Raw genomic sequence first — 17,949 nt, forward strand, 5'->3', positions numbered from 1 at the left:
GTGACACTCTGTAGCCATCCCTGTGACACTCTGTAGCCATCCCTGTGATACTCTGTAGCCATCACTGTGACACTCTGTAACCATCCCTGTGACACTCTGTAGCCATCCCTGTGACACTCTGTAGCCATCCCTGTGACACTCTGTAGCCATCCCTGTGACACTCTGTAGCCATCCCTGTGAAACTCTGTAGCCATCTACCGCCATCTCAAAGGTGAACTTCCAGACTGTGTTTAACATCAGGACAATGCAGGGGAATCAGAACAGTAAACATTTGGTTTCTGACGGCAATGATAACCTTTATCCCTCTGAACTACTTTCATTTATTTATTTATTTATTTATTTATTTATTTATTTATTTATTTATTTTACATCCCAAGCACAGGTGTCATCCTGCCACCCCCCCCCCAATCCACTCCTCTCTGTTTTTGCTGAATTACTTTTGAAAAGTTACCCTCTCTGTCCTTGTGAGCAAAAGAAAAAAATACAACATACAGAGTTCACTCCTTGCTCTTTCCTTAGCATTTTCCTCAAATCTTAGATCTCTCCAAGCATGCGTGTAAATGGCCAGTGCGAAGGTGTTCCGTGGAATGCCACTTAAACTATGTTTGCAGTCGGGATTTAACTGTTTGTAATCCATCTTCTTGGTTCCATTCTGGGGTTAAAATCCCTAAACACAGTTTGTCTGATGTTTGCTTTCCAGGTTATTCAGGATAAATTTCTAAAACGAATTTATAAGCTCAAGCAGTAAGACCTTTGGGAGAGTTACAAAAATTAGCATATTGCTTTTCAAAGCTTATAAATTTTATACTTCCACCTCTTTTGACAAGGTCACACACATCACGGCATACTCAAAAACAGTAGGCATTTCTCTTTATTAAAAAAAAAAATCATTTTTAAGCACCAAAAAGGAAGACTGAAGGACTGTTGGGTGATACTGGGAATAAAGCCCAGGTCTCACTCACACTAAACAAGTACTCCACTCTGAGTCACAATCCCAGTCCTCAAAACATTTCAATGTTAGTTTACACACTGTTAATGGTTACTGTATATGTCTGTGTTTTCAAACTGTTCACACTCTGATCCACTTTTCCAGTATCCCCTTAATATTAAGTTGCCATAACTCAACATAAAACATAAAACTGCTGCTTGACACCTAGAAATTTCATTTTTATACAGTCCAATCAACCTTCCTTTTTTTTATAATTTTCCCACTACTTTTATTCTTGGAAAATTCTTTTCCATTTCAACATAGCTATTGATAAAGTTTCAGTTCTTTTGCTGAAGACATCACACACTTCAGACACAGGACTTGGGGGGACAGAGTTCGAAGTGACCTGGAAGCCTCCTCCCCAAGGACTAGCTCTAGTAGTCCCTGAAGATGCTTTGCAAGCTGCCAAGGAAAGGAGCGATCACCAGTCCTACCCAGCTATAAAACTTGTGAACCTCAATGATGCCTTCCTGGCAAGATACTCCAATGATGCAATAATGGTATAATGGCACTTTTATCATGGGAATGACAAACATCTGTCTAATAGAACTTAAGGTCTACTTTTTTTTTTTTTCTTTACAGGGGAGAGCGCGAACGCAGTCCCCCACTACCACAAATTATGCAGTCGAGTTTCCCGCATTTGGGGAAATCGCAGGGGTCAGCACATCCGGAGTGCAATGGATAAGCCTCGCCCTGGGAAAACCACCTTCGTGATCATGGTATCTCCCCTGCCAGGTAAGTATTAAGGTCTACTTAATATGGAAATCATACCTAGTACTCTAAACCTAGCCAAATATCTATGGCTAGAGAGGTCCGAAACCATAGAGGAGAACACACAATTGCCATTTTCCAAAATCAACATAATTTCTAACCATATTCTAAATGCTTATCTTTTTTTTTTAGAGGGGAGGGTATGCCTGCATGCTGGAAGAGGTGAGCTACCATGTAGTTGCTGGGAATTGAACTCAGGACCTCTGGAAGAGCAGCCATCTCTCCAGCCCCCCTAAATGCTTACTCTTATACCCAAAGATAAATGTAACTCTCACCCCTCCAAAAACAAAAACAAAAAACCACCAACTTCTTTTTGTAGGAGATAGAGACTATTTCAGAGTTACACAACTGGTCAAAACGCAGAGAATAAGTGACCATGGGTGCTCAGCCCCAATTGGTTTTCCTACAAATTAACTCATACTCCTAAGGTTCAGGAAAATCATGGAAGAAGAAGAAGAAAGATTTTAAGAGCCAGAAGACTCAGCATACCTGTTGCTAATATCTTCTAGACATGACAGAAAAACTGTACCCACGAAATCTCGACCATAGAGTTACCTAAACAAAACCTGCATAATGACACCACCAGTTGACATGCCAATGTGGATGAGGGAAATTTCACAAAGCCCCACCCTGTTGGGAGAATTCCTGCAGAGCTACAGCTGATTTGACTCCAGAGCCTTAGTACCTAGCCTTAATCTGCCTTTTGTGATAGCTACCTTTTGTTTCCTGGTACCCTATATGTGAATCTTGTCTGAGAGTTTTCTGAAGGGCCAAAGCCTATGCAAATTTGGTTGAAGAAGAATCCAGAACACCGCAGGTATTCTTCAGCAGAGAATATGCATTTAGCATTGTCTCTTTGGGAAGCTTAGATGAGGTGTTGGGGTACGAAGATTAACTTGCTAAAAGGTGTAAATTGGAGAATAAAAGGGCCCTTTGCTAAGGTACAGTGGACCAGTCCATAGACATGGATCCCCCCGCAGCTGGAAAGAATCATCCTTGAGGTGCCTCTGTCTCTTGATTCCATGGACTCTTACAAACACCCACACCCAATATACACCACCACCCCCTGATGAAGAGTAGAGCTGTAGGCAAGGAACAGCAGCTGTAAGAGGGAGAACCAGTTTTCCCCAGGGACAAGCATCTAGATAGGTTATCCAATTGCAAGCAGTCAACCCTTAACACATATACAACATGCACATACAAGCAACACTAAATATACTTGTGAGGTTGTTGTGTGTATGGAGGAGATATGGGTGCCACAATAATTACAGAAGTAGTCATGAATTTGAGAGGTAGTGTGGGCAGGGAACACAAGAGGCATTGAAGAGGGGAAGAGAAGAGATGGAAATGATGTAAATATATAGTGCTTGCGTAGGAAATTCTCCATCGCATTTTTTACTTAAAAAAATTGACATTTCTAATGCAAAATCTTTTTGAAGAGATTCTTTTGGCTATACTAAAATTTCAATATTTCCTACTTCAATTTGATATTCAATTACTTTGTTTTACTTACATATTCCATGAATGCCATTCATTTGGAGATTTCCAAATCAGAGTTCTCATTTTTGAAATCTCATCTGTAATTACTGTTGTATGACACCCTTCTTTTTCACTCAGTGAGTATGTGTATGTGTGTGTATGTGTGTGAGGTCCACCTGCCCCGGCTGTCCAGGAGCGGGGATTACAGGCATGTGCCATCGCGCGCGCGCGCGCGCGCGCGCGCGCGTGTGTGTGTGTGTGTGTGTGTGTGTGTGTGTGTGTGTGTGTGTGTGTGTGATCCACCTGCCCCGGCTGTCCAGGAGCAGGGATTACAGGCATGTGCCATCACAACCAGCTATGCCTTATTTTTACGGTTTTCTAATTTGACATATTTAGGTTACTTTTTCTTTTGGTTCAATATGTTAAATATTTATTGTCTCTTTCCTTCTTGTCTTCCCTGTGCCAACCAGAACCGTCTTTCTAATTCACCTTATCTTGTTTTCCTGTTGTGGGATATTTGTACACTGTGTAAAGGTGTATGGCTATGATTCGTATAATAAAAAGCTAAACAGCCAACAGTTAGGCAGGAGGTATGGGTGGGATTTCTGGGGGAAGAAAGGAAGAGAGGAGGAATCTAGGCACGGGGGAGACACCAGGAGAGAATGGAAACAGGAGGTGTAAGATGGAAGAGCGGCAACATCACATGATAGAATGTAAATTAATATAAATGGGTTAATTTAAGTTGTAAGAGCTAGTGAGGAACAAGCCTAAGCTGTAGGCCGAGCTTTCATAATAAGAAGTTGCCGTGTTATTACTTGGGAGCTGGCTGGTGGCCCAAAGAAAAATCTGACCACATTTTCCTGTGGCCTGACTTATTTTCACAAACATGCAAAGTAAATCTTAGGTTGTCTCGTGCTATCCTGTGCTGGATATCAATTCTTTTGTACAGGTGTCTGTTTTCATTCACACTGTGGAGCTATCTGATCATTAACTCCAGCGTCCTAATCTATTCTGCTAGAACCTCAGCACAAATTGTTATTTCTTTAGTTTTCTGGGTTATTTTGTTTTGGGTTTTGTTGTTATTGTTGCTGCTTCTGCTGCTGTTCCTCAATTTTTTTGAGACAGGGTCCTGAGTACAAGGATTCAAGGCCATCACGCTTGGCCTTTCTTATCTATTTTTGGTGCTCAGGACTGAACCCTGGGTCTTGAACACAGCAAGCACACACTTTCCTCCTGAGCTAACTCTCAAGCCCTAGAACCTATATTGAAGTTTTTATGAAGTACTGTAGCAAGCACCCTAGTCATTAGATCCAGTCTCAGACAGTTGGAGGCTTTGTCATGTTTTCCAGAAGATTCTTCTCTGATGGTCTAGACAGTGCTCCTTCTCATCATTACAGGAGCCAAAATTTCAAAATAAGATATGTTGAGGGAAGAAACAAAATTTAGAAATTTAACATTGAAAACTAAAATTTTAATGTAATACAAATATAAATAATTTAGTTTTGTGCAATTTGGGAAAATACACTTTGGGAGCCCGTTTGTCTTTAAGAATAATCAACTTCTGGCAAAACTCGACTTTCACATCACTATTCATGCTTTTTTATACTGTGCCCAAGTTTTCAAAGCACATTAGATTCTTTGATACATTGTTCCTGTAATTCTACTTCCATATTTCTAGTCAACTATTCACTTTTCAGAAATGCTGACTAACTGCCTCTATTGTTCTTGAAGAAATGTATGTGGACATTCCTGTGACGATACTTCCTTTTGAAATGCATTCTTTACATTTCCTATGTAATTTCCATATTACACATCATGGAGGAAAATATGCTAAATATCTTTATTATTTCTGTGATAGGTTAAATACATCAACTATCTTTTATTTTTATTTCTGTGATATACAAACCAACAAACACTAATTGGTAATTACTCCTGGATAACGTCTCGTTTAGCATAGGGCACCACCTCAACTTATACTTTTCCCTGGAACTTTACATCTTTCCTTCTATGAACTGAAGATGACACAGATGCTGAGATATCTGGAGAAAGGGGAAGCCCTTCCATCCTTCTTGCCAAAGGTTAATTCACACACACACTCCTCATGTAAACCTGCTAGGATTACTTCCAGGAGAGACCACTACATTCTGTTGTTGAAGATATAACTGCAGCAGCGCAAGGAGTCGGACATGCTGAACACTTGGGAGGACAAGTTCAAGCTTAGCCTGTCCTGTACAGCAAGTTCCAGACCGTCTCTTCAACCCCCAGCAAAGATAATCAGCACGTAAACGAGATGAAGGCAAGGTGGCGAGCCACAGGAAGAAGCATCTTACCTGCTTTCCATCCAGGGTGCACAGCCTCTTGACCACGCCCGAGTCTAGTTTAATGGCTTCGGTGATATCCGTTAGGACCTGCTCAAAGGAATGGGCAGTCTTTTTATTCAGAAGGATCCGCACAGCCTTCCTAGGCTTCACTCCACTTCGAATCACAGTCACTAACTTGGGTTTGATGAAATCCTTGCTTTCTTTCACCTCACTTTTCACAGAGGCCACGGCCAAGGCTCGGGTGGTACCACCCTTGATGTTCACAGACCAGTTCGGATTAACGTTTTTGGTGTAATCAACTTTACGAAATGGTTCATTGGAGGCACACACGTAACTCTCACCTAAAAAGCAAATATTAATCTTATTAGCACAACATCAGATCTCTGAGCATTGGCCACAGTAAGCCTGGATGCATTATGTCTAAACAGCTTCTGCAAACCTGTAAGTCACCTCCTAACCCTGTGGTCACAGGAAGGGGGTGCAGTAGAATGCCCTTTTCCTCTACCATTCTCCCACCGCCCCCCTTTCTTCTACATTACCTAGATTGGTTTTCAGAGAATCACAGGTATAATGTGAAAATCACTAGAGTGAGCTCTGGGTTTTATTTTACCCAAAGGTGTCACCTTTGATACGTCATTACTCCACACTTTGATTCTCACTATCACTAGCTGCAGAATTAAATGGATCAAGTAACTAAATTACAAAGTTCTTCCTAATTCCAAAAGCAAACTGACAAATTTATTCTTCATACAATCTCATTCTGGCCAGCCGTGGTGATGTGGTACAATCCTATAATCCTAGCTACTCAGGAGGCTAAAGTGAAAAGATTGTGAGTTCAAGGCCAGCCTGAGCTACACACTGAGAAGGGAGGGGGATCGCATTGGGTGTGGTAGTCCTAGGAGCAAGAGGCTGAGGTAGGAAGACTGCCACCAAGTGTAAGGATCCTTTAGGATATGCAAGGAGTTTCAGGCCAGTCTAGGCTACACAGCGAGACCCTATCTCAAAAATAAATGTAAATAAATAGTTCATTCTGATTGAAATAACTGTATCACAAATACATTCATAAAAAACAATGAAAATTTTTCTCACTTCAGTCCTACTCACACAGCAATCACTACATCCACACACAGCTGGATTAAGTACATTCAGTTGTAGTGTCATCCGTTCAATCACAGAAGCACTGCAAAGTGAAAGCGTCCTGCAGGCCCTGTTTTCCCTGAAGGAATGTAAACTTAAACTATAATTTCAAATGGACAACCTTTTCTATAGCTTCTTAAATGGGAGCAAATAGTAAGTTAAAATGATAGTCATTTCTCACAAAGCTTAATCAGGCTTTTGTTTAATTAAGAACAGCACAAAAGTTATACTACTTGCCTATTCATTTATCAATATCTAAATATTTTACATTCCAAAATTTCTAAAATTCCTACTGAAAAGCTGTTATTTTTTTTCCAAGAAATATATAACTTACTCAATTATTTTAGTATTGACTTTTTGACATGCAAGTTTACATGTTAAGATTTTCTCTGAGATATAATTTATAAAGAATATATTATTTCATATATTTAGTACAAACAGATTCATCCTTAATATAGTAATTATATCAGATAAGTCATAAATGTTTTACCAAAACAGTGAAAAAGAAAGCCTGAGGGCAGGCTATAATGTCAGTATTAACTACTATAAAAGTGTTCTCCAAGTCCCGAGAGTCTCCCAAGGGCACAAGTGAGTGAGATCAGGGGTATGAAAAGGAGTGCTCAGGACATGCAATGTCTTCTTTTTAGAGGACAGTTGGGGTCCTGCCCGGGAGAAGCAGGGACTGATCCTAAGCTGTGACACCGCTTCTGGAGCGGCACCTGAAATCTCTCCCAACCGTCACCACCTACGCTGTCATCCCCACAGAATCATCTTCACAGTGTGACCATAAGAACACTGCACAGAATTTCAAAAACGGTTACCAAGTTAATAGAGCTATGAAGTGCCCATGTATATATTAGCGAGAAAAACATAACGGTGGTACCATTTAATTTCATATAAAAACTCACAGTCATATCAAAAAAGTCTTGCCATTTTTATGTATGATGAAAATTTGATAAATGTTCTAACCCAAAACCTAACCTATGTGTAATAGGGGAATATATAAAAAATAACTTTAGTAAGAAAAGATATTTGTTTCTTAAAAGACAGGGAGATAGTGAGTCAGTGGTAATCCCTTATCAAGATAAGAAGAAAAAACAAGAATAAAAGAAAGGGAGCAGATTGAGTACGTCAGTCTCCCTTGATCACCCAGTCCCTGCACAGCTGACATGCCAGCCTGCAGACCCGCTTCCCCTTCCGTCTTCATTTTCTTCTGCACACAGGCTCAGAAGGACGGAAAGAGACAGAGCAAGCCCTTCATCTGCTTGTGCAGCTACAGGGTATTTATAAATCCTCCCCTCTCTCACCTTTTCCCTTCACAATGTTTTTACCAGGAGCGTGCAGACCACTTCTAAAATTTGGAAAGTCAAGATGTCCAGAGAATAGAGCCATGCTTCCATGTGCACGCGTGCACACGCACACACACATACACTTTTATGCACACTAAGTTTACAAGCTATTAATTTCTCACAGCGCACACACACACACACACTTTTATGCACACTAAGTTTACAAGCTATTAATTTCTCACAGCGCGCACACACACACACACACACACACACACACACTTTTATGCACACTAAGTTTACAAGCTATTAATTTCTGACAATCATTCTTTAACCGGTTAAGAAAGTTTCTTTAATAGGTGATTTTGTTCCTTAAACAGATACAAGCCTCACCTTCGTTCAACTGAAACAGTCACTAGCAGATGGGATATAAACACAGAAAGGTTGTACTTTCCCTAGTCACTCTGCAAACAAACCCTAGTTACAATGTAGCACACAGATGGGTGGTTCCCGACCTCCCTAATGCTGCAACCCTTTCCTACACTTCCTGGTGTTGTGGTGACCCCAACCATAAAGTTATTTTCACTGCTACTTCACAACTGTAATTTTGCCACTGTTAAGATTTATAAGTAAATATCTGTGTTTTCCAATGGTCTTAGACAAGCCCTGTGGAAGAGCTGTTCAACCCCCAAAGGGTTGAGAACTGCTGACCTGTTCTTCCAACACCTAACTTTTTACTTTTTAAAAATCTGCTCTTGCTGGGCCTCTCGGTGCTAGGCTGGTTGTTTAAGGGGTAAGTGTGAGTATCTCCTCCTCCTCCTCCTCCTCCTCCTCCTCCTCCTCCTCCTCCTCCTCCTCCTCCTAAACTAAAAGCTTTAAAGTTTTCGACTGCTGAGAACAATGCTGGCTGTGGGATAACTACATGTGATCTTACGAAATGGGGACTTCACACACCAGCAGTTTTAGACTACTTTTGTGTTAGTCAATACAGTCTCTCACATGTTATAATTTAATTGTCTAATAGCACTAACTAGTTTATTTAAAAAAAAATGCTGACATTCAGGTCAGAAATTCTGTGACATAAAATCTGGACCCTGAGATTATGCCTCGTTCTTGTAGTAGGAGCAGGCAGACAACTTTGTAAGGAAAACAAAACCCAATTAACCTGAAGTGTAGACTCTTCCCACCTAGAGAAAATGACAGATACACTGACAGACACATATACCACACTTAAAGAAGGCAATGCAGAAGAAAACGTGGACAGACATTTAGGGTCTAATATCAGTAAATCTTAGGAATTTCAATGTTTCCCTAATTTCCAAAACTAAGGAAATAGTTCCCCCCAAAGAATGTAACCAAGGAAAAGCACATTCAGGTATGTTTGCTCTTCGTGAAGTCTAACGTTTGCGAGATACGGGGTACATTGTAGTCTAACGTGCACATCTCCCTCAGAAGATGAGCCCCCCACCCCACCCCCACATAGCTGCTTAAGAAAAATACAGAGTAGGAAAAAGTAAGGCTGTTTTATTTGTTTGCTGTGTCAAACAATTTACTTGGGTTTTCTAACCAAACTGTACACTGGCCAGAATTCAAAAGAATAGGAGTCAGCAAGGTGACAAAATCCCCTGCTCCGGGTGGGGTACTATGTGCACGCTACCCTTGTGTGTTAGGTCTCGCGAACATTCTTGCTGTCTTCATTTGCTGCAGACACAAAGTGATGTGGGTGGCCTCTGTGACCACATTCTCTCACACATCTGAAAGGCAAGCAGAGTCCTCTCCTGAAGCTGCATCCAACAGTCGGGGTGATGATGCTTTCCACCAAGGAAAGTGCGGAGACACTACTGTGGACACAGATGTGAAGAAAGAGGTATGTCCATATACTGAGGTTTCTGCACAGAGATCTGGGAGTTTGTCTTAAAACCTAAGAAATGTGAAAGCTAAATGTGAAAACAGAAATTCCACTAAGGAGACTGAAAATGGACCTCACAGTAGGATAAACTAACAGATCCATGGTCCGCCTTCAGCTCCTCACACCTGGTCAAGTGAAGCCGTCCTTAGAGCTCACAGTGGGAATTTTAACCGTGTGCTGATTTCCAGGATAAAATGAACTCATCACCCATTGTGGAACACACATCTAAATAACTACTTCTCAATGAAGCACAGTCACACAACTCCAAAGCTCTAACTCTTTAGGCACAGAGAGTATCTAACTTGGCCAGGAGTTAGTCAGGAAAATAAGATAAGACCTAATATAAAGGTAGGCTCACAGCAAGTTAAGGCCAGAGGACAGACACTTCCTAGGAACGGAAGCTAGTCAGAGTATACAGCTGGCTCAGTGCACGGCATTCTGAAGTGCATCACATCAGTTCCGCACACCAACTCAGCGTTAGGTGCTGAGCGGTGCTGGGAGCAGCAGTTTAGTTGGCACAAACAGTACCTGCCCCTTTATACGGCTAGCTCACATTTCCACAGGTCCTGAGGGTTTGCCAGTTTTTTCATGGCCACTGTGCAGGGACAGCACTGGAGGATGAAACCTTTGCGTACCCTGTCTTTATAAATAGCTTTTAAGTTACAATGTAGTCAACACTGAGCTTCTATAATTCGGATGCTAGATTTTTATATCGATTGTTTTATTGTTATTGGTGGTGATGCTAGAGTAGTGGTTCTCAACCTTCCTAATGCTGTGACACTTTAACACAGTTCCTCATGTTGTGGTGACCCCCAACCACAAAATTATTTCATTGCTACTTCATAACTGTAAATTTGCTACTCTTATGAATTATGATGTAAATATCTGATATGTAAGATATGCGATGTGTGCCCCCTATGAAAGGGTCATGGAGTCACGACCCACAGGTTGAGAACCACTGTGCTGGAATCTTGTAAAGCAGCACATACCACATAAACAAAAGGTAACACAATCGGTCACAACGAGGCTATTTTAGTGTGTTTACTTGAACTGTTAATAAACATTACCCTGTTAAGCAAAAGCATGTAAACTGACCTTACCAAACGACCTTACCAAACCAGTATCTGTCCATTCCTTCTTTCTAGAAAGGTAACAACTTCTGACCAAACTTGCAATGATACTTTGCCCTCTGCTTCCAGAGTACTGGGGGTACAGATGTGTACCACCATGCCCAGCCTGACCAACATTTTTTGCTCTAAGGAATTTTTTAAGAGAGAGAAGTGAAGGAAGAGGAGGGAATAGGGGAGAGAACTTGGGTATGTGAGTGCAGTGACCAAGGAAGCCAGAGGCACTGGATCCTTTGGAGCTGGAGTTACTGGCAGTTGTTGAGCTGCCCAACATGGGTGCTGGGAACCAAACCTGGGTCCTCTGGAGCAGTTAGTGCTCTTAACCACTGAGCCATCCCTCCAGCCCCAGCCTGACTGACTCTTAAAGGAGACAAAGGGTTAAATGGTCCAGATTATTTATCTCTCCCACTACAGATGTTACCTAAGATTATGGAACTTTAAGATAAAATAGTCATGTTTAAATCATTTCTGCTGCCATGTCAACAATCCATAACCCAAGTGTATTAGTCATTTTCTTCACCGCAGAATAAAAGCAACTTAAGGAAGGGTTTGATCTGGGCTCATACTTGGTGGTTATAGTCCATCAAGCCAGGAAGGCATGTCTGCAGGAATATGAGGCAGCTGTATCCACAATCAGGAAGCAGAGGGTGATGAATTCAAGTACTAAGCTGGATTTCTCCATTTTTACTCAGTCTAGCATCCCCATGCCACCTACATTTAGGGTGGGTCTTCCCAAAGAATCTAGAGACTCCCTTACGGAGTGCCTAGGTGTTTGTTTACCAGCTGATTTTCAGATCCTGTCAAGTCGATGATCAATGTTAATTACCAATCACAGTAGGTGACTCATAAAGACAGAAATGTATTTCTCATGGCTCTGGAGGCCGAGCATCTAGTGAGGGATAGCTCCTGATCACAATGGCAGCTCCTGGCCGCAGCTTCCTACGGCAGAAGCAGACAAGCCCACATGGACCTCCTTCGTGAAAAGAGCACTCCAACCCAGAAGGGCTTTGCCCTCATATCATCTGCCACTTCTCAGTGGATGGTGGAGCAAAGCAGCTTTAGAAATACAAGTTCAAAGCAAATGGGGTGCAGAGCTCTGCCTGCCTAGCATGTGCTGATCCCCAGAACTGAAGCAGGGGCTGTTTAAAAGGCTCAAGTGTCATGCCTACCTCTTACCACTAGACAAAAGAGTCTTTATCTTCTCTGAGTACAGAGAATAATGCAGCCATGTTTCTCACCAGATATTATAAGTGGTAAGAACCAAGCAAAATGTCTCACTCAATAATTACAGCTACAACATTTAGTAATGATGGCAATGGTAAGCAGAAACAGCTCTCTCACCCTCAGTGGGAGGATGGGATGAGGGGGAAGGCCCTAGCCAGACACCTCTTTGCCTACGAATACTGAAGAAGGAGCTTAACAATCATTGTCAGAGAGATCTAGTTCCCTTTATCGCACATAACAGGACCATAAAATACCCATGTCCACGGCTTAAAACCTCATGAAATACTGCCCTTGTCTTATAACTCCCAGGGTATTACTGTATTATACTCCAATTTCACGACGGCTCTCCCAAATTCTCATTTCTTCCCCTAATATTTCACTCACATTTTAAAATTCAAAATTCTTCTTCTGCAAAGGACTTATTCTGCAGCTGTGGATGGCACATCTGCTTTTCATACTTGAGGAAGAGGGCGGCAAGAGTCACAGAAAGTATTATATAAGAGTCATTCCTCCCACACTGGGAAGTTTGCAAAGATATTGTTTCCCCGACTATGAAATATTACATTAGCTAAAACAGAATCCAATTTTTCAAAATATGTATTTTTACAAATATCTTGAACCAACCAATAACCAACATTTATTTGTATAAAATGTCCTAGGACAAAGTATTAGAACTATTTCCAAGACAATGCCTTTATTGACTAAGACCCCTGCCCTGAGTCTACTGTAGAGAACAGACCCAAGAGGGCACTAATTAGACTACGCAGGTGAGGTCCCAACCACCTACAATTCCAGCTCCAGGGACCCTCTGGCCTCCGTGGGTGCTTGCATGCAGCTGGTAAACAAAGCCACACAGGCGCGCACACACACACACACACACACACACACACACACAACACACACACACATACACAGAGGTAAAAGTAAATAAATTCCTCAGGGACAACAAGATAGCCTCAGTCTGCTGCCAACCCTGATGACCTACATTTGATCCCAGAGAAAGCAGAGCGGTGGACAGAGAGATAGACTTCTAAAAGTTTTCCTCTGTCCTCCACATGCTCCAAGTGGCGTGCATGCCCACACACGTACACAGAAACAAATATAATAAAACAAATTGTAAATAAGATAAATTTCTTCACGATTTACTTTCAGTAAATGCTATATCATTTTATATCCCTACAACCACGTTAGGTACAACTTGTGTTAGGCAAAAGGGGACGATGAGCGGGAAAACGTTACAAGCCCTGATCTGGACACCCCGGATGGACCTTTAGAGATACTCCAGCTTGGCAGGCTCAACCTGATTTTCCCACACTCCCTGTCCACCCTGTCCACTCAGCAACATTAATCCAGAAAGCTGGATAAATCAACTAGCTGGCTTCGTCACCACGCTGGAGGAACACTGTCCTGCACCAGGTCAGCTCCATCCTCCAGAGACGTTCAAGGTCAAGGGCTGGAGAAAAGAAACTGGGCCAGGCCAGTTTCCTTTGTCCTCTGAGTTCAATGGGCTGGTGGCTAGGATGGACGGAGCCTTGCTGTCTTGAGTCAAGCTCTCTAGTCATCACTGAAGACAATTCTAGCTTGTTTTCATCGCTCCTAGAGTATGTTTGTTGGCCTGGGAGAGGCGAAGGATATGAAACGTTTTTTAACAACTGACTCACGGGAAGTGGAGTGGCTTGACAACAGGGCGGCCCTGTACTCTCCCTGACGTAAGTAACTTCAGAGAGCCACCTGGCTCGGCGGGATCAATCTGAACACTGGAGCACATGATTGTAACTGAAACCTGAAACTTCCTGTGTGTAGATGCGTGTCTGCATATGTGTAGGCACAGGTGAGGACATGCATGTGGTAGGCTGAGGCTGATGCTGGGACTTACCTTCACTCTTTCACCTTAATTAAGGTGAAATTAATTAATTTCACCTTGATTAAACCCAGGGCTTACTGACATGGTCTCAGTAGTCAGCTGGGGATCTCCTGACTCTGTCTCACAAAGCTAGGATTACAGGCAAGCCCCCACATCTACCAGCATGTATGTAGGTTCTGGGGATCCAAATTCTGGTCCCCACGCTTGCATGACAAACACTCTTCAAAAAAAAAAAAAAAAAAAAAAAAAAAGACGGCTCAATGTTAAAGACAAGTTCTCACTATGTATCCCTGGCTGGCTTGGAACTTACTATTTAGACCAAGCTGGCCTTAAATTTTTGATGATCCTGCAGCAGCCTATACCTCCGGAGTTCTGGGATCAGAGGCATGTGCCACAGTTCAACTATTACAGAAAGATCCACTATTAGACATCTTTCTACTATAACGAAAGAAGTTTAATTTTCCTCTTTTACAGTCATTTTATACTATGAAAACTGCTTGAACCAAGTCCCCAAAGGCACAGAAACCATGTGTTGTACCATTATTTACAATGTGGTGCAATTGTTTGGACGGTATGCATAGTCAGTGTTTGCCCAAATCTCCATTCTCCAAATTACCAGCCAGTGAAAAGACTTCAAGGAAATTTCCCAACCACCTACTTGAAGTGACTCAGAAGGCCACCCATCCCCTAGGATTCAATAAGAAACATGTATTTTCATTAAGCCAGAAAATGTTCTTAACTTTCTGATGACGACAGTCACTTCTGAAGCAGTTTAATTTTACTTAACAATACCTTGTCAAAATAACTTCAGAGAAGGACAGTAAAATTATTAGCCATCTTGAGGTAGAGTAGGTTCATCACCTGAGGACCTGTACATGACAAGTGCCTACTTCACAGGCAGTGTTGAGTCTCTCCCTGGGCTGCTACTCTGACAGTCAGACAGAAATATGGTTTCAGAAACAGTTTTCAGAAAACTGGAGGCAGGCGGATCTCTGTGAGTTCAAGGCCAGCCTCTTCTACATAGTGAGACCTTGTCTCAACAAACAAAGTAATGTGGTCCTCCCAACGATGTTATCTTCATTTAACTGACTCACCTAGAGATTTCCTGCCCTCTTCTTTTAGTTCTTTAAAACCAGAACTCACTAAGACAATGTGTTAGTTAGCCCCCTCCTACTAATAACTTACACACAAGAAGACAACTTAATTTTTATTGGTTTGTCATGTAGCCAGAGCAAGGGTACCATTTGATAAAACTAACAGAGAAACTCAGCCACTTTGAGAACTCCTCAGAATGGCCGCCTTTTTTTTTAAGAGGTGAACTGTAAAAGAAAAAGCATAAACTGAGGGCTATTAGAAATTAGTAACCCTGGCATGAATGCTGCTTACATTTCCTCATCTGCTAAAGGGAGAAAATTACTTTAGAACATACGCTCATGCTGAAATAAGAAAACCCGCCTAGTTCAGGGATCAGCTTCTTCCCTCTTGTTGCCATGACTACAGGGAATGCCCTATTTGCACTAAGAAAGATGCCTGAGAGGTAACTCCATGTAAACATTCAGTCCGTACACACTGAGGGATCTGCCTGATCTTTCTGAGTGCTGTTCAGAACTGAAAATCAGGTTCTTAACTACCAGCCACCCCTCCCTTCCTGAAAGCAAGTAAGTATTGCAGGAACTCAAGAATGACCCAACATATTGCCAGCAGTCCTTCTGAGTGATGTATGGTTGGTGTAACAGGATTACTAATTCCTAATAGGCCTCTGCTGCTGGTTCCCTACACCCTAGAAGGCAGGATAGATTCACCTTGATTCACCTCGTTGCCGACCAAATGTGGAAAATCCTTTAAACACGGCTAGTTGTCCATTTTGGCTACACACTGAAATCATCTGAGGAACTTTCAAAACTCTAAATGCCCAAGTCATACCCTAAACCAAGCACATCAGAATATCTAAGGGGTGGGGCCAGGCACCCTATATTTTAAAAAGCCCCCAGTATGGTCCAAGATGAAGCCAAGGTTGAGACCCGCTATGTTGAATCGCCCCTCTTGATTTTCAAGTGACTTCTGCCACAAGTGAAAAGCCAAGCAAGTCAGAACCACAGCTGTGCACAGAAAGTGTGCGGGATCCCAAACACAGGGACAGCACAGGTGAGCTGGGCTCCACCAAGGGTTGCCCGGCACCTCACTGGAGGGCCATGCTTTCCAACGGTTTGCCCTTCCAGCCAAAATAAGCCGGCTAATTTGAGAGGTACCATTGTCTGTATTTGTCTCTAATCGTTAGAATTTTCTTCCCTTTTAAAAAGGCAAATCTCCTGGGAAGGAGAGAGCATGTGTGCACCCCGGCCCAACACCAACTACAGAGGGGCAGACGATCCCCGTGGCTGCCTAGAAAGCGCCCGGCAGGCTGCCCGGCGCTGGGCAGGGGGAGCGCGCAGCGGCCCGCAGCCGCTGCACCTGCCGCGCCTTGCCCGCCCCTCCTACCTTCCAGCAGCTCGTCCAGGCTGGTGACCTTCCTGCTGCCGTCTATGGTGTAGATTGTGCGGACGCCCTGGGGCAGGTTCACATTGTCTGACAGCGAGCGGGTGAGCTCCATGAGGAGCGCATCGAAGGAACGGAAGCGGTCGCTGGAGATGGCAAAGACCAGGCCTTTGAAGTAGCGGTCCCCATTCCGGTAGAAGCGCGCCTTCTTGGCCTTCTTCTCCGAGCTGAGGGCCTGCAAGGTCCGCGTGCGGTAGAAGCTGCAGTGAGCACTGTGCGCCGGGCTGGGGATGAGCCCGTTGCCCTTGGGGCCGGAGATGCCGCTGCCCCCGGAGGAGCTGGGAGCCCCTCTCCGCGACCCCGGCCGCGGCCTTTTGTCCCGTTCTTCAAAATGCTCCAGCTCAATGCTCCTGGTGCTGGCCATCGCGGCTGCTCAGAGAGCTCTCCACAAATCGATGAATTAATAAAAGGGACGTCCCCGCCGCCCCGGGCGCGCCGCGCGCCGCGATCTGGGCGCTCCGGCCTTACAGCAGCGGGGCACCTGGCTCGGCCATTCGGGCCGTCATGCTGGCAGGTGGGCCGGCTCAGCCAGCTAAAGGCGGCCGCCGCGCGCAGCTGCCCAGCTCATTGTCCCGCGCGCCCTCTCGGTCGCCGCCGCCGCCGCCAGCTGGGGAGCCCCACGCCCCCCAAGCGCCTCCTTCGCCCGGCCACGCCTCACAACTAGCGCGCGGGCAGCGGGCCCGGAGCCGCCAAGTTGAACGGCCCCGGGGCCGGCCCCCGGTTCGCGTCCGGCCGGCGCGGAACGGAGGAAGGAAGCGGAGCGGGGGAGGGGAAGGGGAGCGAGCGTGGGCGAGGCGCCTCGGGGCTGGCTCGCGCCGCCCGGGGTCCCGGGGTTCCCGCCGCCGCCGCCGCCTCCTCGCGCGCGCCCAAGGCCCAGTCCACGGCCACTGAGCGTCCTGGCTGAGCGGGGCTCCTCCTCAGGCCGCGCTGGGGCCCTGTGGGAAGAGCGCAGCCGCCTCCCACGCGCGCACGCCTGCGAGCATCCGCGCTCTCGGCCGCCCAGCTGCCTGTCAGGGCCTGGACCCGGGAGGACACCTTCTGTCCCTCCAGGGATACCACACACGGCACGGAGAGGGAGGAAGGGAAGAGGAGGAGGAGGAGGAGGAGGAGGGCGGCGCCGCGCGAGGAGCGGCTCGACGGTCCGAGGCGGCCCCGCCCGCCAGGCTGCCCGAGCTGCGCGCTCCCGGGCGTGGCCGCGCTGCGCGCTCCGCAACCGCGGGGGCCAGCGTAACCGCGCGCAAGCCAAAAAAACTACAAAGGAAGGAGACTCAAGGGCAGCAAAGACATCCTTAACCCGCCTCCCGGGGA

At 44.6% G+C, this 17,949-nt stretch overlaps 1 protein-coding gene and 1 non-coding gene across 3 annotated transcripts in view; both read right to left on the reverse strand.

Annotated features, from left to right (window-relative positions):
* The window catches only part of Dclk2 (doublecortin like kinase 2), a 127,211-nt gene extending 110,036 nt beyond the window's left edge, over positions 1-17,175 (reverse strand). For both annotated transcript variants that reach the window (XM_059265571.1, XM_059265569.1), the window contains exons 1-2: positions 16,585-17,175; positions 5,569-5,900 (exon numbers count right to left, since the gene is read on the reverse strand). In XM_059265571.1, the coding sequence (XP_059121554.1) occupies positions 5,569-5,900; positions 16,585-17,005 (753 nt within the window). In that variant the 5' untranslated portion in view covers positions 17,006-17,175. The remainder of the gene's footprint in view (positions 1-5,568; positions 5,901-16,584) is intronic.
* On the reverse strand, positions 1,568-1,731 carry LOC131913983 (U1 spliceosomal RNA). Its single transcript, XR_009380046.1, has one exon. It is a non-coding gene; the product is annotated as a U1 spliceosomal RNA (small nuclear RNA).
* Positions 17,176-17,949: the final 774 nt, after the last annotated feature.

Source organism: Peromyscus eremicus, chromosome 6 (genome assembly GCF_949786415.1).
Source record: "Peromyscus eremicus chromosome 6, PerEre_H2_v1, whole genome shotgun sequence".
In the NCBI taxonomy this organism is placed as follows: Eukaryota; Metazoa; Chordata; class Mammalia; order Rodentia; family Cricetidae; genus Peromyscus; species Peromyscus eremicus.